Here is a 25526-nt window from a genome sequence, read left to right as displayed (position 1 = left end):
TAAATTGTTGGAAAAAACTGAGTAAGACCAAAATAAACTAAACTGTCTAGTTAGGGCAAACCTTTATGTGTGGACAGTTATTCTGTCAAAGCGTTTAATCGGCATAGCTTGTTTAAATTTTTAAACCAACATCAAAACCAAAAGCTATCCCCACACACTTTTTGCACTAATGTAGCCATATTGGCTTAGAAACTGATAATTATTGGTGAAAAAACTTGCAGACAAGTTCTCAATGCAGATCAATCTCTGCAGTGGACTGGAGGGCTGCTTGCTGAAAGATATGACATAAAATATCAAATAGTTCAGCGTAGAAGTTCAGGTTTCTCTGCATCGTGGGGTCTTTAAACCATCATTTGAGGACTTCAATATCTGAGATATAGGTAAGAGGATTATTCCAGGAGTGGGTGGGTGAGATTCTGTGGCCTGCATTGTGCAGTGGGTCAGACTAGATGATCAAAATGGTCTCTTCTGACCTTAAAGTCTATAAGGTTTCATTATCAGTCCTAGACAAAACCAAGTGTATAGGATTGTTTGATACATTTTGATGCACAACTGTGTTTGAAATTGAAGATTTTTGGTATTTTAAGTGCTCTTGAAAGATTCTAAATGCTGGAACCTTTGATTTAAAAAAAAAAATCAAATCCTTCTCTTTGAGACACTTTCAAAATACCAATTGATGCTGAGGGATGTGTCATGGCAATTTCTTTAAACCATAGAACCTTTTTTGGATTCATACAGCTAGCACTTTTGTTCTTTTTAGGTATCCATTTCCCCTCCTTTAGCTCAGAGTCTCTAGTCAGGTGCTTGAAGTACATCAGTATGTTTCACTATAACTCCTGTTATCTTCTGCTATGTATTCCTGAGAGATCCAGTATGCACTCTTATATTCATGCCTGGTAAGCTCCCTCTGTGGAGACTGAAGGCATCACCAGTCTCTTAAAAGAGGAAAAAGAAAATCAGTTGCATGCTCCTTGCAATCTCAACTGTACAGATGTCAGTAAAAGTGTATTAGTAAAATTAATTCTTCAAGTCCTTGAGGAGAGGAAGGATAGCAGAGGGAAAGGGGCAGAGAACTTATTGGAGCCCACAATGGAAGTACAATGGAAGCATTATGGATTAGAAGCTACTTACTTATGCTTCAAAGGAATGTTGCCAAGACCCTAAACATTATTAGGACTGGCAAATGATTAAAAACCAATTTCAAGATTAAACAATAGACTATTAATTGAAATTTTGAATGTTTTCTAAGTTTTCAAATACTTTGAATTCTGTTGTAATAGAAATCAATGTATACAGTGCTCACTTGTTTATTTTGCGCAAATGTTTCTAAAATAAAAAATAGTGTCTTAATTCATCTCAAAAGAACAGTAGTTTAATCTCGGTCATAAGTGAAAATTACAAATGTAGGGTTTGTTACACAACTGCACAACAAAACAATGTAAAACTTCAGAGCCTACAAGTCCACTCAGTCCTACTTTTTGTTCAACCAATTGCTCAGATAAACAAGTTGGTTTACATTTAGGTGAGAAACACACCTAAAATAAAGAGTGGAAGGTGCTAGTTGTATGAATCCAGGTGTCTGCTGGTTACTAAATAGTGCATCACTACAATAAGGAAAAAATCCTCCCCCCATCCCCCATGGTAATTGAAAGAACTTTTTAAAAGTGTCCAAAACTTTGAATTCCTCAATTTACTTTTGAGCTGCAGCACTCATTCTCTTGAGAAATTCTCAAATTCAAGTATTAGAACAAATTAAGTCATTCACCAAACATTAGGTATTTTACAATAAGCAAGCACTTACTTCATTTCCATGTTTCTGCAGAAATTCTATTTCCTGTTGCGTGAATGTGGTCATGGAGATAGACTTAACCCTATGGGGTGGATTTAAACCTCGCCTAAAAAAAACAAAACAAAAACAAACGTTTGTCAGTATTCTAAACAGACACACACACACAGTTACATATTTACAATAAGCTACAAAAAATTAAAACGTGGTTTAAAAGGCTGGGTTTGCGGAAAATATGCAGTGAAACTGCAACCAACCAACATAATGATCCCTGAGTGGTAGTATACTGTATATTAAATATACTACTAACCACATTAAAGCAATTCCTCAAAAGTCTGCTTCTTTATTAATGAGATGGTCTTTCGTTCGACAGTCTAAGTCTAGGGATACAAGTGACTAGCAGGAGCCACTGCTGGGGGGAAGCCAGCTTAAAGCCAGTTCACCCTCCAGCCCACAATCTGAGGGGGGGCCAGCAGAGACTGGATACAAGCCGGGAATCAGCCAATTCCCAGCTCATACCTAGTCCCAGACACTGCACCTCTGCTTTTTAAATGTATTAAGAGCCTATCAGATCTTAATACATTTAAAAGGCCGGTGCACAGCAGGGGGAGGGGGGTTACCCAGCACGAGCCAGGAATCAGCTGTCCCAGTTCTCACTGGGCCCCTCCTGCAGTGCTTTAGCCTTTTAAATATATTAAGAGTCTATTGACTCTTAATACATTTAAAAAGCAGAACAGCAGCAGGGTTAGCTCCCCTGCTTATTGACTAGTCAATGGATTTCTTGTCAATTAGTTGATTAAACTAAACTTAACATACCTATCCAAGTCTCTCTCTTTCTCACACTCACCCACCCTCAGTGTTCCATTCAATCTCAGTGCATATCACACACACCCAGCATCTTCCTCATCGACCTGAGCTTCTTCTCCCAGTCCTTGCCCAACCCGTTCCACCTACCACTAGTCTTCAATCTCAGTCATTTTGCCTAGTCAATTCCACTTTCCATCCCCAAGTGCCAGTCTCCTGTTCCTGCCCACTTGGCCTTTGCTCCAATCTATACCTTCCTCCATTCCAATGTCACTATAGGACTTATCCCATCTGCAGTCAAACCAAGCAGCTTCTTCCTTCATGCTGCTTGGACAGCACTGGAGGAATAGGAGATCAGAAAAGAAAGGCACCCTACTCTTAACTGAAGCGCCCAGACCAGGTGTAGAGCCAACACAGCCTGCAGCAACCCACAGCTGCAATGAAAAGTCTTAACTGAACCCCAAACTGGAACATGCTTGGTGTGAACAGATTCTTCTAGGAATTTCTCTCAAAATCAATTCTGAGCATGTGTACATCACAATTTTTCAAAGAAAGTCTTAAAGTGTGGCCAACTTTATATGGAAACAGCAAATGGCACATTCCTCAAAGGCTACCATACCACCAGGGTTATCAGGTGACTGGTTTTCAACTAGAAGGCCTGGTCCAAAAGAGACCCTGGCAGCTCTGGTCAAGCTGTGGCCCATGGCCAAGATAGTCTCCCTACCTTCACTAGTTCCACACAGCTCCAGGAAGTTGTTGCCAAGTCCCGGCCACCCAAAGCACAAAAGGGACTTCATGCACTGCCCAACCCCAAGTGCCATTTAAGCAGCTTCTATTGGGTGGGAACCATGACCAATGGGAGCTACGGGGTTGGCACCTGCAGGTGTGATGTCAGACAACTGAGCCTGCCAAGCTCCCTTGGGGTCTCAGCAGCTGCTCCAGAGGAGCTGTGTCAAGTGCCACTGAGATCCCAAACCCATGTCCCATCCCAGAACTCCCTTCCATAGCACAAAACCATCATCCTCAGCCCCACACCAGAGTCCACACTCCATGCCAGAAGCCTCTCTCCCTACGCCCCCTTCCCCTCAAAAGAGAACCCTTTCCTACATCCTGAATCCCTCATTTCTGGCACTTTCCTATACCCTTCGCTCCCCCACTCCAAAAGTAAAGAAGGGTGGGAGAGAGTGTGAGCAAAGGAATGAGGTGGCAATGGAGTCAGAGGTGGGCAGGGTCTCAGAAGGGGCACCGCATTGGGTTGCATGTAATTAGAAAGTGGACAACCTTATTTACTATCTGCCCCCATCCCATCAAATTTCAAGTCTCTGCACCAAAGCATGGGTGCACTACAGCTATTAAGAAGTCATCAATTTTTATATCTTCCCCTAACTTTGTTCACAAAATGGCTGAAATTCAAAATATAATCAGCCTTAGACAGTCACCTGAAATGGAAAACTGTTTGGGCTGAAATTAAATGCCATTACAGTTACAAGGAATTGAAAACAGGAGGTTATAATGGGAAGCAACCTTAGTAACCAACATGCTACAAACCTTGCCTGTATTAGTGATCATATTTTAAAACAGCAACAGTTTTGCAAATGGGGTAATTTAAACTGAAGCCTTCTAAAATGTAACGCGTGTACTGGATAACCAGGATGTTAATCTAATTTTCGATGCAATGTGCACTGACTATTCAATTAGTCAATAAGGTCGCCTCCGTCTCTGAAGTGTAGCAACAGCCCTGGGGCCACTGCTACACTTTGAAGGCAAAAGCACTGCGGGGAGCATGGGGCCAGTGGGGCAGTCCCCTGCTGGCCCCATGCTTCCCGTGCCATTTCAAAGTGGCAGCACTGCATGGGTTAAATTGCAGCAAGGAAGGTTTAGGTTGGACATTATGAAAAATGTCCTGTCAGAGTGATTAACCACTGGAATAAAGTTGTCTAGGAAGGTGGTGAAATCTCCATCATTGGAGATACCGAAGAGCAGGTTAGACACATCTGTCAGGGAAGATCTGGTTGGGTTTGGTCCTACCTTGAGGCCAGGGATTGGAACGGATGACCTCTTGATATTAGGGATGTGAATGACTAGTCGACTATCTGATAAGTATTTGTATATCAGATAGTCAACACACTAGTGGACTACTCGCTTGCCCCCACCCCACATTGCCTCAATCAGAAAGAGGCAGGGGGAAAGGAGGGAGAAGCTCCCCAGCTGAACCTGGCTCCATGCAGCGCTGCGGCTTTGGAACGCCATGGGGAGCATGGGGCCAGTAGGGTACTGCTTGAGTCCCCCACTGGCCCTGTGATCCCCACAGTGCTTTCTTTGACTTTTTTTTGACACTTTTTTAAACAGTGTAAGAAGGGAAAAGGAAGGTGATGGGAAGAGGAAGGTGTTACATCTCAATCAACTGAATAGTCAATTAACCTCATGAATTTTTTAATCGGCTACTTGACTATTCTCTAGTCCCCAGGGGTGATGCCAGCAGACAGTACACTCCTGGTCCATTTCTAAAGGAACCCCCTCCAACTCTATGCTGCTGCCTCTATCAGAAGCAGCAGCACAGGGTGCCAGCTCCTCCCATGGACTAGCTGCCAGTTGCCATATGCATCTGCCTCTGATAGGAGGCAGCCATGCAGGGTGGCAGAGGGCTCCTCTGGAGTGGGGCCGGAGCATACAGGCTCTTATATAGAGGCAGCAGTACGGGGTACACCCACCCCTTTAAATGGTTAACCAGTTAAACAGGATTTTACATCCCTGCCACAGATTTGCAAAGAGCTCCAGTCACTTCAGCTCTATTTATATGCACTACAAAGGCAATTTCACCTACCTTTGATATGCATATTTACCCATCAAAAGCCATGAATGGGACACACCCAGCCTGACTTCATTAGCTTCATTAACATTGGTCCTAAAATTGACAAGTAACTGCTTTTGCTGTTATATATATTCTGGATTCTGTAATTTCCACTCCAGCTATCTGATGAAGTTAATTTTACCCACAGAAGCTCATAATATAATGTATTTGTTAGTTTCTAAGGTGTCACAGGACTGCTCATTGTTTTTAAAGTTACAGACTAAGGCTACCCTTCACACTTCTGTGATAACTCTTCCATCCTTTATTTTGCTTACACTCATCTTCTTTAGTCCATTAAAAAAAAACTGGTCCTAAGGTGACTGGTTAATTAGACAAATATTGTCAAAAATGTGCAAATATTTTAAGCACAAGTGTGAACAATATCAGTAACAAAAAAGAAAGACTTTGTTTTCCAATAAGCTTAAATACTTATGCTTACTTACAAAAACAAATTCCTTAACTGAGTTATTTTAACTAGAGCAATGATAAACTATGAAATGAAGTTATAGAAAATTAAAGAAGAGTTATTTTTATAGGTTAGCATTTACATGGCTACCCTTCAGACTTGTCACAACAGAACTGAAGACTGAACAACTGCAAATGAGAAAATACACACAGCAACAAGGCAAGAAAGTCATTTTTCAATGAATTTATGAAAGATAAGAGGCCATCTCGCTTTCCACCAGGGAAGGTGTTCAGTCTGTTTCTGAATGGTCAATTCCCAAAACTGACCAATTTCATTCTATACATGCAGTAGTACAGGGATGGACATGTTAAAGAAATTCTGCCACTATAGCCAGAGTGCAAGGAGGAAATTTTCCGTCACAATGAAGGGAAAAGCTGTTCTGATTTAATAGGTAGGACTGCGCTCCACATTACTTTACAACTGAACAGGACACTTACTGCTTTATGTGTTTTCTACCTTCATCAGAACCATTGGATCATTCATTTAGATTTCTTCAAATATTTCAAACAATCGTTAAGAGGTCACAAGCTGAAATGCATAAATATTCAGAAAGGGCTAGCCCTACAATCACGGACCAAGAGGGTAGCAACAATCACTTGGTTTTCCAATATTACTTAGTCCACTTCACAAAATATGAAGAGAAAGGTAGTAGACAATTCTTTTCACAAAAATATGCTTCTTAATGTTCAGGAACCTGTTATTGACTTCAAGCAGAAGGACAGCGTAGAACTATCATTTTCCATATTCTGAACTGACTGAGCTATGGTTCAAGCCATTAAATCAATTTCAAGTTTTGCACCCAAAAGACAAAATAAGGTCAATGGAAATTAGTTGGGGATATGACCCACCACTTTTTCAACAGCTGCTGATTAAAGAGCCTCTTGCATATTTTAAGTTGAGACCTTTAACAGAAAATACCTAACACACAAGGCTTACTGAAAGCACATGAAAATTAAACAAGTACAGTGCCATCTTTTCAGTGTCTGAAAAAAAAAAAAAAAAATCTGACAATGCTTTTCACTTTTGTCACATCTTAGAAAGTTGTCAGAGCTTCAATATCACCAATGGAAAACTACACTGTAAGGACAGCACATCAGTCACACACATTTGGACATTAGTTCATTAGCAAAGCCCAAGCAGCTTTCATATTAGCCACATTGTCCGCCACAACTGAAATAATGTTCCAGGAACCAATTCACTGATATTTTTAAACTTGTCACCAATGCAACAGGGTAAGTGCTAATTCTGATGTGCAACTGAGGATAAGTAAAACATAGGTTGTGGCATTTTTGTGAAGTTGATGGTACCCTCATTAACATCAATCCTCTTTCACGTAATCTGCTTTGGCGTTCAAAAGAGTTCCTGCAAGTCATTTTAGTAATTTCTTATGGTGTACTATTGTACAGCAACTTTACAAAAAAAGATTCTCTCAAAGATGTTCAGCTATAGGAAATCGTGCAATTGCTGACATAATACTCTAGCAAATATATGGTCAAGTTGGATTTTCTGGTCAAAGAATGTTCTCTCCAGAAAATTTGTTAATTCCAATTCCTTGATAAAGGTCAGAAGATTTCCCGGGAGTAAGTTTTCAATGCAGAAGCAGATGGAGCAGCAAGATTCAATTAGAAGATAAAGAAACAGAATTAGCATCACTTTCATTCTCACTCACATTACTATCTTCAGCAAAAGACTCCATGCTTTGTGATGCTGCTGCCAAAAATGATGCAGAAGGAGAACGCAGAGAACGAAAAATTTTGCTGTAGAACTGTTTTCCTTTTTTTTATTTGCCTGCAATAAATCTTTGCAAGTAGTTGGACATACTGAACACATCACAAGAATTCATGTATCTCTATTCTATCTAGGTCACAGACACAACTACAGAACCTGCACTCAGCTTTGACCATAGAAAATCTGTTATGTCTAGTAAAAAAGTTTCCAATTCTTTTTAACTCTCACCCAAGCTACATAATTGATGTTACAGTTATTAATGTTTCACTACTTCTGGGAATTAATGTTTCACTACTTCTCTCAATTATGAAATCTTCGATTTTCAATCAGCCATCAGACTTTCAGTTCTATTTCTAGTTGCTGCTGTTCTAGAAGATTCCATCCATCAAAATCTTTGAAATGCTGCCTGTCTGCCTCCCCTAGGGCCCTTACAGACTCAGATTACATAGCGAAGGAATCAGGCTGCAGAAATATATGATTCAAACAGCAGGGAACAGGAGAAAGAGCAAGAAGTGATGAGTCTCTACAGAAATATGAGGTCATATATCCACATCAGAAAGGAATTTTTCATATTACTAGCAAAGCTTGGCTGGAGATAGAATTCCAGCCTCACTCTTTCTGGCCAAATAGGCAGTCAACAGACTGGTTTGCCAACCCTCCTTAGTCATATTTCCTCATCAGTACCTAGTCTTTGCCTTTACCCACAAAAAAAAAAAAAAAAAAAAAAAAAAAAACACACCATAAAAATTTACTTAGTTGCATGCCCTCCAGCACATCATTGCCCATATACAACCTATCCTGGAAAATGATCCCTCACTCTCGGACAGTGGGAGACAGGCCAATCCTTGCCTACAGAAAACCACCCAACCTGAAGTAAATACTTGCTAGCAGCCACACACCACAACTCACCCAGGAACCTACCTCTGTAACAAACTTGTTACCACTCAGTTCACATATCTATACAAGGGATACCATCACAGAACTTAGTCACACACTAGGACTATATTAAGAATGTTACCGTATACCCAGTTAACCCATAAAGGGTGGGGAGAGGCTCCCCACAAGCAGCCCCTGGCCGCAGCCAACCTGGGCTGCCACGAACAGGGGTTGCTTGGTGGCAGCAACTCATGTTTGTGGGGGGGCCCAGCTGGGACCCTCATGGACAGGGGCTGCTGCCAGAGCAGCCTCCCTATCCCCCACCCCATGCCTTCAATAGAGGCAGTACAGGAGGCAGGCAGCACCAGGGAGATGGTCCAGAAGGGAAAGGGGGGGGAAGAAGGGAGAAGAGAAAGGCTTTAAAGCCAGGTCCTTCCCCCCCCCCCGCCCCAGCACCAGCTCCTGACTCTCCCCACCTTGCTGCTTCTCATACAAAGGCAGCAAAGGGGGGAGGAGGGGGAAGAAGAGAGTAGTCAAGAACTCCATTCAACTACCTGATAAGCATAAATTTATCAAATAGTCAAATGGTCGACTACTTGCTTACATCCCTAGTGGGGAGCCGACACCAGTTCCCACCTCTCCCCACCCCTCTTGCTGCCTCTGATACAGAGGCAGCAGGGGGGAGGAATGCATGTAGTCAACAGGATTAACAGATTAACCAATAAGCCTGGGTTTATCAGATTATCAACTACATTTTGACGTCTTTAAGTGAGAGCTCAATATTTAAGATCTTCTTAATCAGTTCTTTAAACATTCTTCTGTACACTTTAAATTTTTCTCATCTCTTGTTATGTATTAAACTTCTCTGGTTTCTGTTAGCAGTAAAAGCATTTTCTATTCCATCAAGTTGGAATAAGCCATCCACCCTCTCTTCAAATATAGAGCTGAAATATTGAATACTATTTTACAACAATTTTACCATCTCTATACTATCTCCATCTAGTAAAACTTATACCTTGCTAAGATTCCTTTTTCTCCTGGTAAATAAAAATAATAATAATAAAAAAATGTTCTGTAACCTATTTCTCCCAATTAGTGTTACTCATAAATGGGAAACTGATCCATTTTGCAATATGTTACTAGCTGGGACTGTAGCGTGTTACCTGGTTGAAGGCCTTGTGGATAGCGGGAAGCAATAGACGTGATAGGTCTCAACTTCAGTAAGGATTTAGATGCTTTCACATGATATCCTAAGCGAATGTGGGGCATACAGCCAACTTGAAATTTTTTCCTCTCTAGATTGGGGTGCAGAACAATTTTTGAGCTGGGGACTTTTTACGCACAGAGCAGTCAACTGGGGGCCACACAAGCAAAAAAAAACCAACAACCCCAAACCAAACCCTCACTGATGTGGCCCCCAACTGAGAAGGAGAATGACACTCCCCACCTTCCCCTTGCAGACCACAACTTAGGGGGGCCCCAGTATAATGTGTTCCTGTCCCATGAGGGGAGGCTGGAGCACCAGCGCAGGCTCCCCCATACTGAGGGGATGCCTTTGAGGGCTGATCCAGGCATGCCAGCCTTAGGTTTCCCCCCTTCTCTAGATTTATGTGACACACACAGAGACAGAGAGAGAGAGACAGAGAGAGAGAGAACTACTGATCAGAAAACCTGTACTCAGATTAGCTGGCAGTGATGCACAGCCCAGCTGAAAGGGCATTTAAACACTGACACAAATTACCTAGAGAGGTTATGAAACCTCCATTATTGCAGTTTAGATATGCAAAACAAACACCTGTCTAAAATAGTCTAGATAATATTTATTCCTGCCTCTGCACAGTGACTGAATGAGTGACATACCAAGGTTCCTTTCAGACCTACATTTTTCAACTTCCAATGATTTCATGATCAGGGGAACCAAGGAAGCCACCTATCTTGCATTCACTGATAAGATGAATTGATCTATCAAATGAAGCCTATATAGAATTATCCCTACCCAGGTGTGCTACTTGTATTATGCTTTTATCTATTCCTTTCAAGAAGGATGTTTTAGTATTGACAGTATGAGGTGTTACTTTCCATTATAGGTATAACAGTTGCATGGTTCCTGTTTCTGATTTTTGGTGGTCCGTAATATACATCTACAAAATGTAAACACTTGTTTGTTAGATTTAAGTGTGCCTTAATATGCTTCAACTGGTAAACTATACTTTTCCTCCATAGGTTAATAGAATTCGAAATAGTCCAGAATAGGGATTTAAGCAACTGGCATCGTGTAGTTGAGAAGTGACTCAACTAGTCACTTCCCCACCCCCCCTTACTGCCTCTATCAGAGAGGTAGCAAGTGGGGGGGGGGGGCAAGGAGAACAGGACCCAATACAAGGGGGAGCCAGCCTAAAAGCTGGTTCCTCCCAGCACTGTCTCTGGGGCTACATCTAGACTGCAAGCCTCTTTCAAAAAAGAACGTCTAGACTACAACCAGTACTTTTGAAAAAGCAGTTGCTTTTTCCAAAAGAGAGCACCAAGGCCGTCTGGATGCGCTCTTTCAAAACAAAAAAAAAACAAAAAAAACCAGTTTGCATAACATAGTACCTTGTTTCGAAAGAGTACTTTAGAAAAAAGGCATTATTCCTCATAAACGAGGTTTTACTTTTGAAAGAATGCGGCAGCAGTCTAGACGCAGTGGAAGTTTCTCTCTTTTTTTTGGGGGGGGGGCACTTTTTCAAAAAACACTGTAGTCTAGACACACCCGGGTAGCAGAGGCAGAGGCATGCTATGGCAGGATACCACATGCAAACTGGGAATCAGCTGATTTGCAGCTTGTGGCTGGTCCCAGCTGTGCCTGGCAGCTCTTAATACATTTAGCTCTGCAGTTTTCCCCCCTTACTGACTACCTGATTAGTTGATGGAAATTCCATTGACTATTCAATTAGCTGATTACCTGCAATTAACATCCCTTGCACAGATAGTTCTAGTTGTGCATTTGGCCCTTCCTTTGTTGGAAACATAACTATGGAATTGCAGTAGATTGTATCTGAATCAGCTCACATGTCTCTTGCGGATGATAGTGACACATGAATAAACCCTTTCAACTCACTGGCTTTTTCACTGGTCTTTTGTAGCATGTCACTTCTGATTTAAATATTTGTCTTGTTCAAGCTGAAAATTTTTTTTATCGCTGTTCAAAGTTGCATCTATCTTACTTAAGTATTTGTGTGGCCCCCTTTACCACAGTACCTGAATGACTCTCTCATACCTCCATGGTGCCACCTGCCCTACCCCCACACTGCTGCCTCTATCAGAAGCAGCAGGTGGGGATGAGGGGGAAGAGCAGGGAAGGCTGCCACAAGTCTAAGCTCTCCACGGACAGCAGTTGCTCTGCATCTCCCAGGGCAACCTCTGTCCGCAGTGAGCCTGGGCCCACTGCGGGCCAAGGCTGCTTTGCATCAGCAGCCCCTTTCCTGGGGGGATCCAAATTCCCTGTGGATGGATTGCAGAGCAGCCTCAGTCCATGCAGAGTTCAGCCCCACCATGAAGAGGGCTGCTGCCACTCCACGCTGCTGTTTCTGTATCAGAGAGTGCAGTGTGGGGCAGCAGGCAGCTAACCTGCAAAAGAAGATACTTTTTAAACTGGCTCCCTCTGACACCCAGAGCTGCTGTCCTTGTTAGAGAGGCAGAAGAGCAGAGGGCTCCCCTGGAGTGGAGCCAGGAGCACCCTGGCTGCCAGGCTCACTCTCGGGGACTATCAAATAATTGTGTAACTGCTAAGTTTTGATGCGGTTACACCATTATTCAATTACTCAATATCTAACATCCCTACTCTCAATACAGATTTTAATACATACCGAAGCACAGAAGATAACTGGAGACAACCAACTAAAATTGTGCTAGTATTTTAAAAGTGTATTTAGGATAATGCAAATATCTACAGACTAGTTAGCCTGACAGATTCCAGGCAAAAATAGGGTTCAATCAATAATGAATTAAAAAGGATGATAACCTAACTAATGCCAATCAAAGTTTTTTATTATTAAATTCAGGTCTTAAACAAACATGAGACACAAGGTGACAAGTCCAACTGAACAAGGTAACTGCTGACAAATTGAGTACTACAAAATTTCATTAAAGAGAATACAATACAATATTCAATTTAGCACATACAGGTTGAACCTCTGGTCTGGCCACATCCGTTGTCCGAAAGGACCACCGATGTTGCTGAAGTAAAAAGCCTTTGGGGCCACCACAGCCCATAGTGGCAGGTAGCTGCGGAGAGAAGCCTTGAGGAGAAGCTGGCATCCCTTCATCCTCATACCATCCCTGGTCTGGGAAACGCCTTCATCTAGGACTGATCAGGTCCCAAGGGAGCCAGACCAGGGAGGTCCAACCTATAATTAAAAACTTGTCCATAAATCCTAAAAGTCATTGTACATGTAGTATCATTGGCCATGAATTGATCCCTGTTAGATTAATACAAATATTGGATATAATCTATCAGTGAAGTGTATTCATCTATCAGTGTATTAATCTATCAGTGTATTAATCTATTGCTAGTGAAGTTTGTAGGTGACAAAGACAAACAGTTGTAAACAAGAAGAGATCAGTTCAATAGCACAATTTAGATTGCTTGGTATGAGCTCTCATTGTGAAGTTTTAACCGAGACTCCAACAATTTTATATTAAGGATAGGATATAATTAGGGATGTTAAATATCAATTAACTAATCGACTAGTTAACTAAATCCACTAGCATTTGCCATTTCCAAGAGGAAGCACCACTGCTGCGCCCCACAGAGCTGGGGGGGGGGGGGGGGGAAGAAAACAGCTTTTTAGCCGGCTTCCCCCAGCACTCCCTCCTCTGCTACCTCTTTGTGATAGAGGCAGTAAGGGGAGAAGCTACTAGTCAACTAATGTGTTGACTATCCGATAAGCTTTTGCTTATCGGATAGTCGGCCAGTCACATCCCTTGGATATACATTTCCAATCGTCACAGGTATGTATTACACTACTAACAGAATAAAACCCACTTCTGACGACCATTTTCTGGCTGAGAAATACTGTAACTTTTACAAAGATACCTAATTGGTTTAAAGACTTCAAGTGACAATCTACCATTTTTTTCCACTTTCAACAAATGTTTCCAATAGTTACTTTGACCCAGGGAACTCTTGATTGATGTCGAATAACAGAGGGGACCCATGGGGTTTACATGGATATCCTGGGACACTTACATGCATAATAAATTACTAATGAGTGCCTTGTAAGTGTTCTAGCAAGAGCCAGTGGCTTACTGATCATCACAAGATTTATATACCAGGCAGTATAAGCAGTTACGTATCCATACTATAAGTTACATTCTTAAAGCCATGAAATTTAAGGAAGATCATGCCTTGGACAGATTCTGTTCAGGTAGAGCAGTGGCTCCCAACCTTTTTGAACATACGGACACCTTTTCAATCTGTTAAAATTTTATGGACCCCTCAAGGGAAGCAACAGGAAGTGGCAGCCAGCATTTCTCTTGGCCCGTGCTGCTTCCTCAGCTCCCACTCCCTCCATCCCCTGCCCATCCACGGAGGATATGGCGAGGGGGCTCTTGTGGCTAAAGGCAACTCCTGCCCAGCACTCTGCTCTTGGCTGGGCACAAAGCCCTGGGGGTGGAAAAAAAGACAAGAAAAAGAAAAGTAAGGATCAGCCCATCATGGGACTGAGCAGGGGGAGAGGGCTGGAGTATAAATAGCAGCACAGATGGCCATAAGAGGATGGATGGTGCCTCAGGAGCTGGATCCAAGCAAGCCCATGGTGACACTCTAGCCCCCTGCCACTGCTCCACAGGGCTGGAACACAATCTACTAGCCTGGGCTCCCCCAGTTACACGTGTGCAAGAACAATGTGGGGGGAGTCTTTCCGCTTCTTATTCGGGACCACGTCACTGAGGGTTTTGGCTTCTCACTTGTATGATGCCCCTGAATGATTTTTCTGTGGGTCAATAGACCCCAACCCAAAAAAGGTTCCCCATACCTGCTGGGGACAGGTTTTTGTACTTGGTGGTGGGGCACTGTCTTAGAGCCTAAACAACACTGATTGCACCCTTAGTTTGGAAAAAAGAAGATTAAGGGGGGACATGATAGCGGTTTTCAAATATCTAAAAGGGTGTCACAAGGAGGAAGGAGAAAATTTGTTCCTCTTGGTTTCTGAGGACAGGACAAGGAGTAATGGGCTTAAAGTGCAGCAAGGGAGGTTTAGATTGGACATTAGGAAAAAATTCCTAACTGTCAGGGTGGTCAAATATTGGAATAAATTGCCAAGGGAGGTGGTGGAATCTCCCTCTCTGGAGATATTTAAGAACAGGTTAGATAGACATCTGTCAGGGATGGTGTAGGTGGAGCTTGGTCCTGCCTTGAGGGCGGGGGGCTGGACTCGATGACCTCTCGAGGTCCCTTCCAGTCCTATGATTCTATGATTCTATGCTTTAAAGAGCAACAGTTGAGGCCAGTAATTTGTCCCATTTACCCTCTATTCACTGACTCATTTCAGCCACTGAAAAGGTAGCATATGCCTCACCTGGAGGAGAAGGCCAGTAATTGGCCGAGTTACATCTTATCACAACAGCATAAGTTAAAGAATGTCCTACATTACTGACGTAATATTTAAAGCCCTGAGGTAAAATTTGTTACAATTATGTTATCTAATTTCTTCAAATATAACCTATGCACAAGGTTTCAGTGAGTTTTAACCTTTTGAAAAGTGTTATTCTGTTCAGCTCATCTTGGCCAAAGAGAGACAAGTTAACAGATATAAATGCAAGTTCTCAGAATTAATTCTGTACTTGCTAAGCATTAAACATTTTGTTAAGTATATATACCCTAGGGATGCAAAATTCCATTTAATCAGTTAAATGTGAATCTTAACCAATAAGGGGGGGGGTGGAGAGCCCCCATCCCACCATGGCCAGGCTGGAGCAGCCCCTGCCTGTCCCTCTTCCCCCAGGCTCACCACAGACGGGGGCAGCCCAAGTGCCCAGAGAAGCCCCTGTCTACAGCTGGCCCCAAGGAGCTGAAACAGCCCCCCGCCCACAGCATGTGGGGAGCTGTTCCAGCCCCTACCATTTATCCAGAACCAGTAAGCATCACTTGTTAAGGGTGATGCTTACCTGGTTAAACCTTTCCCATCCCTAGTACACCCTGTATCATTCATACATAGTTTTAACCCCCAATTTAAGTACAGAAATCAACCTTAGCTATCAAGTCAAGACCTATAATTTCACAATAAAGGCATACTTGTTACTTCACCATGGAAGTCAAGCTGGAGAGAACTGGCAGACACACAAAGATCACCTATTTTGGATTAAACCTAGTTTGCATGGTAAGTTTCTTTTCTCCTGCACAAAAGCCAAAGCTAACAGGAGACTGTTGGTGAAAATTTGAAGTGAAATATTGAGAGAGGAGCATACTGTATTTTTACCCATCATAGTCAAAATAAAGAACGAACTCTATATATATGTTGCACTTCAGACGACATCTTCAGGAGAGTATGCACAAGATATCAGCATTAAACTTTTAAAGCTGATGATATCTGAAACATCATGCTTATCCCCACTATATTCATAATTTCCCCTCTTCTTCTGGCTACGTCTATACCACAGGCTTCTTTTGGAAGAAGCTTTTCTGGAAGAGATCTTCCAGAAAACTTCTTCCAAAAGAGCATCTACATGGCTTTTTTGATGCGCTTTTGCTATCTGCTTTTTTGAAAGATAGTGTCCATTCAGTGTGGACGCTATCTCACATTTAAGCTATGATTACTGTAGACAGAGTGGCCACCAGGGCACCTGTGCTTTTTCCTCTTCTTTCAAAAGAACTCTCTCTTCCCCGTCCACACATACTTTTTCCGAAAAAGCTCTTTCAGAAAAAGGCTTCTTCCTCATAGAAAGAAGTTTATCAATGTTGGAAAAACTCCTCTGTTTTCGATTTTTTTTCCAAAAGAATGCAATTGCAGTGTGGACGTAACTGGAGGTCCCCCCCCCCCCCCCCCCCAAGAAAAACGGCTCCCCAAAGAGCTAGCCGAATCAAAGTTAATTGCACTTTATAGAATAAGTGAACCTGATATTCCTTCATTGCACAATGCATTTTAGATTTGAAATAACTGTCATATACTACAAAGGAAGTACCCTTTGAAATGGTATAAACAAAAATAAAAATGGGAAGGTAGGAATAACTCTGATCTGTTTCTGTAGCATATGAAACAGCTAACATGATAAAAACTCAATTAATATAGTTCTGTACTGTAGTACATTTCCACACCACAAACACTACAGTAGCTGTCCAAACAGCATCAACTCCCTACAATATTCTGAATGAGGTCATATGAAGAAGCTAACAGTTTAAAGTCCTACTGTATTACTGATAAGCTCTCTCTCATCATTGTTCAGTTCCACGTTGAAATTTCTGTAGTAAGAAATAAGCCAGTTTGAATTCTAGTTCAATTTTCACATGCATACTTTCTTTTTAAAGTTTCATCATGAGATAGCAAGACTTAAATACCAGCAGGAATCTTAGCCATGAAGCAAGTATTACTTGTATCATCATCAAGTATATTAATTCACTATGTCCAGAAAATATATTTGTATATGGACAGATTCTTACATATAGTCTAGATCAAGAAAAAGCCATAAGTTATGATATATGAAGAAATAAGTCAAAATGATAAGTCTGAAGCTAAATTTATTTCAAACTAAACATTAACAAAGTCCTCTTAATTACTATTTACAGGCAGTCCCCGGATTACGTACAAGATAGGGACTGTAGGTTTGTTCTTAAGTTGAATCTGTATGTAAGTTGGAACTGGCATCCAGATTCAGCCGCTGCTGAAACTGACCACCAGTTCTGACTTACATACAGAATCAACTTAAGAACCCCAAGCATCCCCAAGTCAGCTGCTGCTGAAACTGATCAGCAGCTGATTCCAGGAAGCCCGGGGCAGAGCAACTCTGCCTCGGGCTTCCTGTAGTCAGCACTGGTCAGTTTCAGCAGCAGCTAAATCAGGACGCCTGGGGCAGAGCAGCTGGGGTGCTGCTGGGTTGGACCAGTAGCGCGCAGAGCGGCGCTGCGGGACCAACCGGCAGCACCCCAGCTGTTCTGCTACAGGCATCCGGAGAAAAGCCTAGTCTGCTGGGGGGGGGGGGGGGCGTACTAGCTGCGCCCTCCCCCCCCGCCCCAGCAGACCAGGAAGACACGGGCGGCGGACCTAGACGCACCGCGGTCCCGCCGCCTGAGTCCTCCGCAGCTTTGCTCCCAGTCTCCCTGGTCTGCTGGAGACCAGCAGACCAGGGAGACGGGGAGCAAAGCCTCTGAGGACGCCGGCAGCGGGACAGCCACGGGGCGTCTGGGCTGCCCCGCCGCCGGCTTCCCCGCGGCTTTGCAAAGCCGCACGGGGGGGGCCCCTCGGGCAGTGGGGCTGCCCCGCTGCCCGAGCCCCTCCGCGGCTTTGCTCTGCGTTTTCCTGGTCTGCAGACCAGGGAGACGCAGAGAAAGCCCCAGAGTACACGGGCGGCAGGACCGCGAGGTCCCGCAGTCCGTCTACTCTGGGGCAGCCCCGTTCGTAACTGCTGATCTGACATAAGTCGGATCCGCGTAAGTCGGGGACTGCCTGTACTCTATTTGTAAAAAACAGTAGCCACTTCCTTAAGATTTTAACATATTGCATATATAGAAACACTGAGAACTTGATTTTTTTAATTAGAAGACTAAAAGATATTAAAAATACTGAGAATCTCTCCTTCAAAGGATATCTTTGTCTCTTCAGATATTTGTATGTACGAGTAGTGGCTAGACAATTAGCAGCCCACATCCTGCAGTCTGACTTGCTGTGGGTGAACCCTGCATCTTAATTGTAGTCTAGAAGAGTTCTTGTGTTATGCAAAGAAGTAAATAACTAAGGGTCACCAAATGAAATTAATAGGTAACAGGTTTAAAGGAAGTAATTCTTCATACAATTCACAATCAACCTATGCAACTCGCTAGTCTCTGTCAGAAGCTAGGAATAGGTGATAAGGATGTTAAGTATCGGGGAACTATAGTCAATAGGGCTCCTCCGCCTTTGAAGTGTAGCAACGGCCCTAGAATTATAGCAACAGCACCACACCGAGTCCCCAGCTGATCCCAAGTTCCATGCAGGCTGCTGCTTTGACCTCCCAATGGCATTTCAAAGTGGCATCAAGGCATGAAGCCAAAGGTCAGCTGGGGAGACCCCAGCTGATCCTGGGATCCACATGGCATGGCCACTTTGAAATGCCACAAGGAGCCTGACACCAAGCTCCCTGCGGCCTTCAGAGCGGCAGCGCTGCATGGAGCAGCTAACTCCGGGCTCCATACGGAGTTGCCTTTGAAGTACCCCTCTCTTGTCCCGCCCCCTTGCTGCCTCTATCTCAGTGGTCCCCAACCTTTTGGGGCTGCTGGGCACCGGGGGGCGGTGCCACACCCAGGTCCAGGGGCAAGGCCACCCATACGCCGCACTCCTGGGGCTGGCGCCGGTGCCGGCGCCGCTCCTGTGCCACATGCCCAGGCGTGGGGCTGCCCATACGCCACATGACTGGGGCCAGAACAGCCCATGCACTGCATGCCCGGCATTGGCGCCACTCCTGTGCTGCACGTCTAGGAGCTGGCAGCGCCTATGCGCCACGCGCCTGGGACGGCGCTGCTCCTGTGCCGCGTGCCCAGGGGCGGGGACGCCCAAATGTTGCGTGCCCAGGGCCGGCACAGCCCTTGCACCGCGCACCTGGGAGCGAGTCCACCCATGTGCCGCACGTCCGGGGCCGGCCCCAATCATTCAGCGGGCACACAGAAATGGCCCAGTGGGCGCCATGGCGCCCACAGGCACCACGTTGGGAACCACTGCTCTATCTGATAGAGGCAGCAAGGGGGAGGGGAGCGACTAGTCAACTATCCTGTTGACTATCCAATAAGCATTTGCTTATCGGATAGTCAACTAGTCCTTCACATCCCTAATGGGCAATGGGATGGATCACTTGATTGCCTGTTCAGTTCATTCCCTCTGGGACACTGGCATTGGCCACTGTCGGAAGACAGAATACTAAGCTAGATAGACCTTTGTTGTGACCCAGTATGGCCATTCTGAGGTGTGTAGTCTATAAGTGGTCCATAAATAGTAGCTTAACCAGTGAGCTAAAAGTGATCCAAAGCCTCTTGCATCTCAACTGAGATCGCTGAAATCATTTTTTTTCTATATCATGTGTGCTCATGTTTATTTAAAATAGCCAGTCTGCCAATTCAAAATAGTTTTGTTGTGAGTAATGTAAGCGTGCAGTCAGTTTAAGCAGAAAGAACATATGCAGTCGTTAAGCTTATGTGCAGCATCTTAAAATAGTATTGAATACAAGCACAAAATGTATTGAGTTGATTGCTTAAGGGCCAAGTATATATTCAACTTGAAAGCATGTTTTTCAATTCCATAACTGGAGCTCACCTTTCAGTTTTAAATGGCATTCATACAAGTATACACATCTGTGCAAGACAATTAAAAGGGAAAAGCAAGATTAAGTAGGAGTCTAGAGATATAAAAGGCAGCTTGTTCAAAGGAAATTTAACATGGAACTGACTAGTTTGCCTTGTTTAAAAAAAGAAAAGCTACCAGTGTTATACAACCACACTTAGTTTACAATAGGGATGTGCACAGGTGCCCTACCATTTAACCACTCAATGTAGGAAGCCACTCTATTCCAGCCCAACTGCAGCACGCCTTCCCCCGCTACTCCTGCCAGCAGTGTTTTTTTGTGACAGTACTGCCCAGCACGCAGTACCGGCACCTCCAGTCAGAGCTCACTCAACAATTTTTCCCCTAGAGTACTGGCACCGTTTTGGGGTTTTTTTTTAAACAATAAAAGCACTGCCTGCCAGCCTCCTGTTTAACCAGTTAACTAAATGGGATTTTATATCCCTAGTTTAAAATAGCTCTCTCACACACTCACCCTTCCTTCATTCCCATTAGATATAGAGGCCTAAACACTGATTATTTGGATTTCTGACTTCAATCTACAAACTCCAACTTATCTAATGAATAATATTTACTGCCTAAACACCAACGTACTTCTCTAATTTTTTCATCCTGTAGAACTCAAACCTGTAAACATCTGTACATGCAAAGCTGTTTCACTAAAGTCAATATGACTCCTCACGACTAAAGTTAGACTGATGCATTTGCAAGATAGCCTTTAAAAAAACCTGAAAAAAAACCTGACTTTTTCAATGCTTTGGATTTCATGTTGCACATATCTTTTTGATGTGGGATTAGAGTGGGCAAAAGGAAGGTATATTAAGGATCCAACGGAAGGTATATTAAGAATCCAACAGCTTTATCTGTACAACACATATGTAAGCAATTTATAAAGAATTAATTCTGTATTTTAGTACAGCAATAGGGAAAAACATTCTTAAGTTTTAAAAGTCCATTTCCAGTGACTTTAGACAGCTTAAGCTCGTTCATGTGACAATGGTAACTTTCTACCAGACAATTTCCTGAACTTTTTACAGTCTAAACTTTAATCTGATAAAAGAAAACTAATTTATATTAGCAAATTGTTTAACAGCCTCGCTTTCCACAAAGCTTGTCCTATGCCATGATCCTTCATACCTTACAATTCTGTGACCTAACATATGTATCGAAAAATAAGTCAATGGTTACCTTAACAGGTACTTTTCCAGTATTTATTCTAGAGATTTATGTTTTCCATTGTCTTTTCCTGAAATTATGATAATTACTAAAGTTTGCTTTCCTCCCTCCCAAACATTCATCTTAGATTGTTTAAATACAATTTTTATAACTGAAAATATAGGAATAATGTAAGTGATTTAGGACTCAATCTTACAGACACTTGCACTGGTTAGGCTCCGATCTTGCAAGCATTTAATCATATGAATAACGTTATGACCCTGACTCCCCTAATCCAAATTATTAAGCCTTGTATAGCCATTTTTCCAGTACTGAAATGAATGAACCACCTATAACATTAAGCACAATCAAAGCAGTAGATAAAATGAAGAGGATTTGTGGTGCACCCAAAAAGGGAGCGTAAGGAACATATTAAAGCAGAAAGCTAACGGATTTCTCACGTTCACTGTGGTTAATAGTTGCAGTGCCACCCCCGCCCAAAGTAGCGAAACCAGGCCGCTATCCGGTTCAGTGCCCCACGGCAAACTAAGCATCGCTGCTGGTACGGTCACACAGCCCTGCGAAATCACGAGCGGCTCCCGGCCTTGGCACAAGAGCAGGGAGGGAGCGAAGCACCCGCCAAGGGCGGACACCCCACGCGAGAGCCAGCCAGGAAGGACCCCCCCCCGGCCGCTCTGCCCGCGCCCCCCGCCCCACTCGGCCCGGCCGCACTCACAGGATGCCGGAGCAGGAGGTGCACACAAAGCTCCCCACCGTCATGTCGGTGTAGGTGGGGCCGCGCTGGTCGCAGTCGAAGCACTTGCGGTTGGGCGGGAGGCTGCTCATCTCCCGCAGAAGCTTCAGGTGCTTCTCCTCCTGCTTCCGCTTGGCGCTGGCGGCCATCGCGCCGCCGGGCAGGGGACAGGCCGGCAGAGCCGGGCCCCGCACACACCGGGCGGCGGCGGCACGCAGGGGCCCGGGCCGGGGAAGGCGGTGAGGGGCCCCGCTCGACTTGAGGGAGGCGGAGGGCAGCGGGGCGGAGAAGCGGGGGGGCTGGGCCCGCGCGCACCAGCGAAGCGGCGCTGAGGAGGCGGGTGGCGGAGCCGGGCCTGGGGCGGCTGAATAACGAGCTTAGGCGGAACCTGCGCGACACCTTTGCGTAGCGGGGCCGGACAAGGAGAGCGGGGCCGAGGCTGGTCGGCTCCTGCGGGTGCGCTGCCTCCCTGCAGCGCCCCCTACCGCCTGGGAGGACTCGGAGCTCCCCCCGATCTCACCTCCACAAAGGCTTGGCGCCAGGGCTCTCCCCTGGAGTGTCTGAGGCGAGAGGAGGAACAGATCGGGAGGGGTGTGTTCGGGGTGTCGCCCGTTTGCCCCCTGGCCGCTCAAGAGCCGGCCCAGAAGGAGGGAGGGGCTTGCTGTAGACACTGGTGACAAACATCCAATGGTTTCCAGGCGCCTGGTTCAGAGGGCAGCTTGGTGGCAGAGCATCAACAATCAAAACAGTTGGGCCCGCAAGAAGCACAATGATCACACTTGGCATTTTGATTCAATACGTTTTCTGCAAAAACGTATCCCAAAAGTATCCCCGAGCCGAAACCAGAGGTGAAAGTGGGCTGGTGCCCTAACAAGCAGCAGCCAATGTCGGGCCATACAGGCCAATGCTAACGCGCAACACTTAACATTGCTCCTCCTTTGGCTCCTCTCTGTCGGCAGCCGTGAGCAAAAGGGGCAGCTGCTCCAGAACTGCCCATGTAAAAGGACCTGAGGCTCCTGACTACCATTGCCACTGGGGCAGTGGCTGGGTGCCCCAGGCCTTTCAAATCGACACCAGAGCTCCAGGGCTCACAGCCACCATTGCAGCAGCACACATGAAGGCCTACCCCTTATGCTTGGGCCAAGAGCTCCTCCTCACACACCTTGCCCAGGACCCCAGCGTATGGATAAGTCCTGGTACTTCCACCCGTGGTTGAAACTAGGGTTACCAGGTAGTCTCAAAAAATACTGGACACACTTGATGAGGAGTTGGGGGGGGGAACAGGCAAGGAGGGGAGCGGGGCTGGCTGGGAGGAAGGGGGGGAATGGGAAGCAGAGCAGGCAGGGGGGAGGCAGTGGGGCTGGCTGGGGGAGATCGGCGGGGGTGGCCAGCAGGAAGCAGAGCTGGTGGGGGGGGGGGGGATCAGTGGGGGTGGGGGGACTGACCCGGGCACGTGCAGATTCCAGGGCGCTGCCCATCCCGCACACGGTCCCGGCGAAGCAAGTCCAGCTGCGGCTCCACAACGCGCTTGACCAGCACTCAGGAGCAGGGACAAGGCTCCCCCTCCTCCTCAGATGCAATCGGAAGATCCCAGCGCCGATCGCACCCCGCCTCCCAGCCACTCCCTCTGCCCTGCCCCTGTCCGGCGCCCCGCCAGAAAATAACGGATATTGCACATGTCTGGTATTTTCTAAATTTTTTTACTAGACAAAGGCCCCAAAACTGGACTGTCCGGTACAATACCAGACACCTGGAAACCCTAGTTGAAACTCCAGTTTTCTGGCCAAAAACAGTTTTAATGGAAATTTTTCCACTTATCAGCACTCACTTGATCCAATACTTGCTTGCATACAACAGAGATAGGGCTTGGGGAAGTTTTTCAGGAATGCAAATGTCATTGTCATGTTTGCAGTGTTGTTGCTTTCAAATGAACTCCCACTGAAAAATGGTGAAAGATAGAAACACGATGTCACTTGTGGCCATGTTATAGAAAACAATTACTTCATATCTGAAATCTCAGTCCCCATCCTCATGGAAAACCTGTATAACATGCTAGACACAAAATTTCATGGTCATAATAAAGACACTGGATTAATGGCATATTACAACAATCTGTAACCTACTAACCTCCCTTTTTTGTCCTGTGATTGCTGTGTGTTATCAGGCCACTTCATCTTGAATGGTCTCTTAGAATAGGTGTTAAATTCTGATGCTAAACAGTCTGTTCCACTTTACATTTAACTGTGATTCTCTGACTACCCTTCCCAGATCTGAGAAGCTCTATGTGGTAGCCCAAGTGCTTGCTGTCTCATCAACTTAGAAGTTGGTCCAATAAAATATATTACCTCATCTATCTTGTCATTGTAATGTAGTTTTCAGTCATTGAAAGGATTATTAAATTTTTGTCTCATACAAGTCTAAGATTAAAACCAAAGTTTGTTCATCCTTCCCATATAAAGAAAATAAGGGATGCCAAAATGTGGGACTAATAGTGGCACAAAACGAAAACCACATTTTGTTACATAATAGAGCTGACCATTTTTGAACTAGCTCAGCTTTGTATGAATTACAGATGCAAAGATGTTTTGTTTGAATTCATGCTACAGCTTTCCAGAGCAAGAGCAAATAATTTGTGTGTCAGAGTAATTCAGATTTTATTCAACAGCAGAAACTGAAGGAAAGAACAGATTTCCAGTGAGGAAGCTCTTTGTAAGATATCTAGTGAGAACTCAGCTGTAACTATATGTTTAAGGTTTATAATCTAAAGACATTTATGCCACCATATAAACCCTTTGTTTATCCTATCATGTTGTCTGGAGTGGTTCAGAGTCCCCTTCTGACCCCAGGCTCCATGCTGCGTTGCCGCTTTGAAATGCCACGCACAGCCGGGGTCAGCTGGGGACTCCCCAGCTGATCCCGGGCTCCAGCGTGGTATTTCCATGGAACCCAGGATCAGCTGGGGAGTCCCCAGTAACCCCTGGTTCTGGGGAAATGCCGTGCAGAACCCGCGGTCAGCTGGGGAGTCCCCAGCTGATCCCGGGTTCCGCTGAAATGCCATGCAGAGCCTGGGATCAGCTGGGGACTACCCAGCTGACCGCGGGTTCCACACGGCATTTCCCCAGAATCCGGCATCAGCTGGGGACTCCCCAGCTGACCGCGGGTTCCGCACAGCATTTCAAAGCTGGCACCCATCTGCAGCCCGGATTCAGCGGGACCTCCCGCTGGCTCCAGGCTGCACGCAAAGTTCCACATTCCTCCTTTGAAATGTACAAAGGAAGAATGCGGAAGTGCATATCGACTAGTCAATGGAAATTCCATCAACTACTCGACTAGACAGCTAACCGCTAGTTAATATAGTTAATACTATTTATATATTTTTGTTTGTCTCTAAGGTGCTACAGGACCATTATTTTTTAACCTTATGGCAGACTGTCAAAAGCAGGGCAGAGACCCCAAACTGATTGTGTGTTCTACAAATAGACTGCACTGATCCAGTAACAAATGTGAGCTCCTAAAGCACAATACCTATTTTTCCCTGGAGTCAAACACAGTATCCTTGAGCCTTCCAGTCTATCCTGACATCCAGGCAAGTGGACTTAGTGGAC

General features: G+C 44.7%; 1 protein-coding gene across 20 annotated transcripts in view; it reads right to left on the bottom strand.

The window, feature by feature from the left end:
* The window catches only part of AGFG1 (ArfGAP with FG repeats 1), a 77660-nt gene extending 55252 nt beyond the window's left edge, over positions 1-22408 (bottom strand). For 3 of the 20 annotated variants that reach the window (XM_075937597.1, XM_075937608.1, XM_075937616.1), the window contains exons 1-2: positions 21904-22401; positions 1802-1895 (exon numbers count right to left, since the gene is read on the bottom strand). In XM_075937597.1, the coding sequence (XP_075793712.1) occupies positions 1802-1895; positions 21904-22070 (261 nt within the window). In that variant the 5' untranslated portion in view covers positions 22071-22401. Of the gene's footprint in view, positions 1-1801; positions 1896-21628; positions 21829-21903 lie in introns of those variants that run through there. The other 17 variants (XM_075937605.1, XM_075937617.1, XM_075937599.1 and 14 more) reach the window with 14 other exon arrangements.
* Between the last annotated feature and the right edge of the window lie 3118 nt (positions 22409-25526).

The sequence above is a fragment of the Pelodiscus sinensis genome, chromosome 10 (genome assembly GCF_049634645.1).
Source record: "Pelodiscus sinensis isolate JC-2024 chromosome 10, ASM4963464v1, whole genome shotgun sequence".
In the NCBI taxonomy this organism is placed as follows: Eukaryota; Metazoa; Chordata; order Testudines; family Trionychidae; genus Pelodiscus; species Pelodiscus sinensis.
The sequence above is the reverse complement of the archived record's forward strand: the minus strand, read 5'-3'. Positions and strand labels throughout refer to the sequence as shown.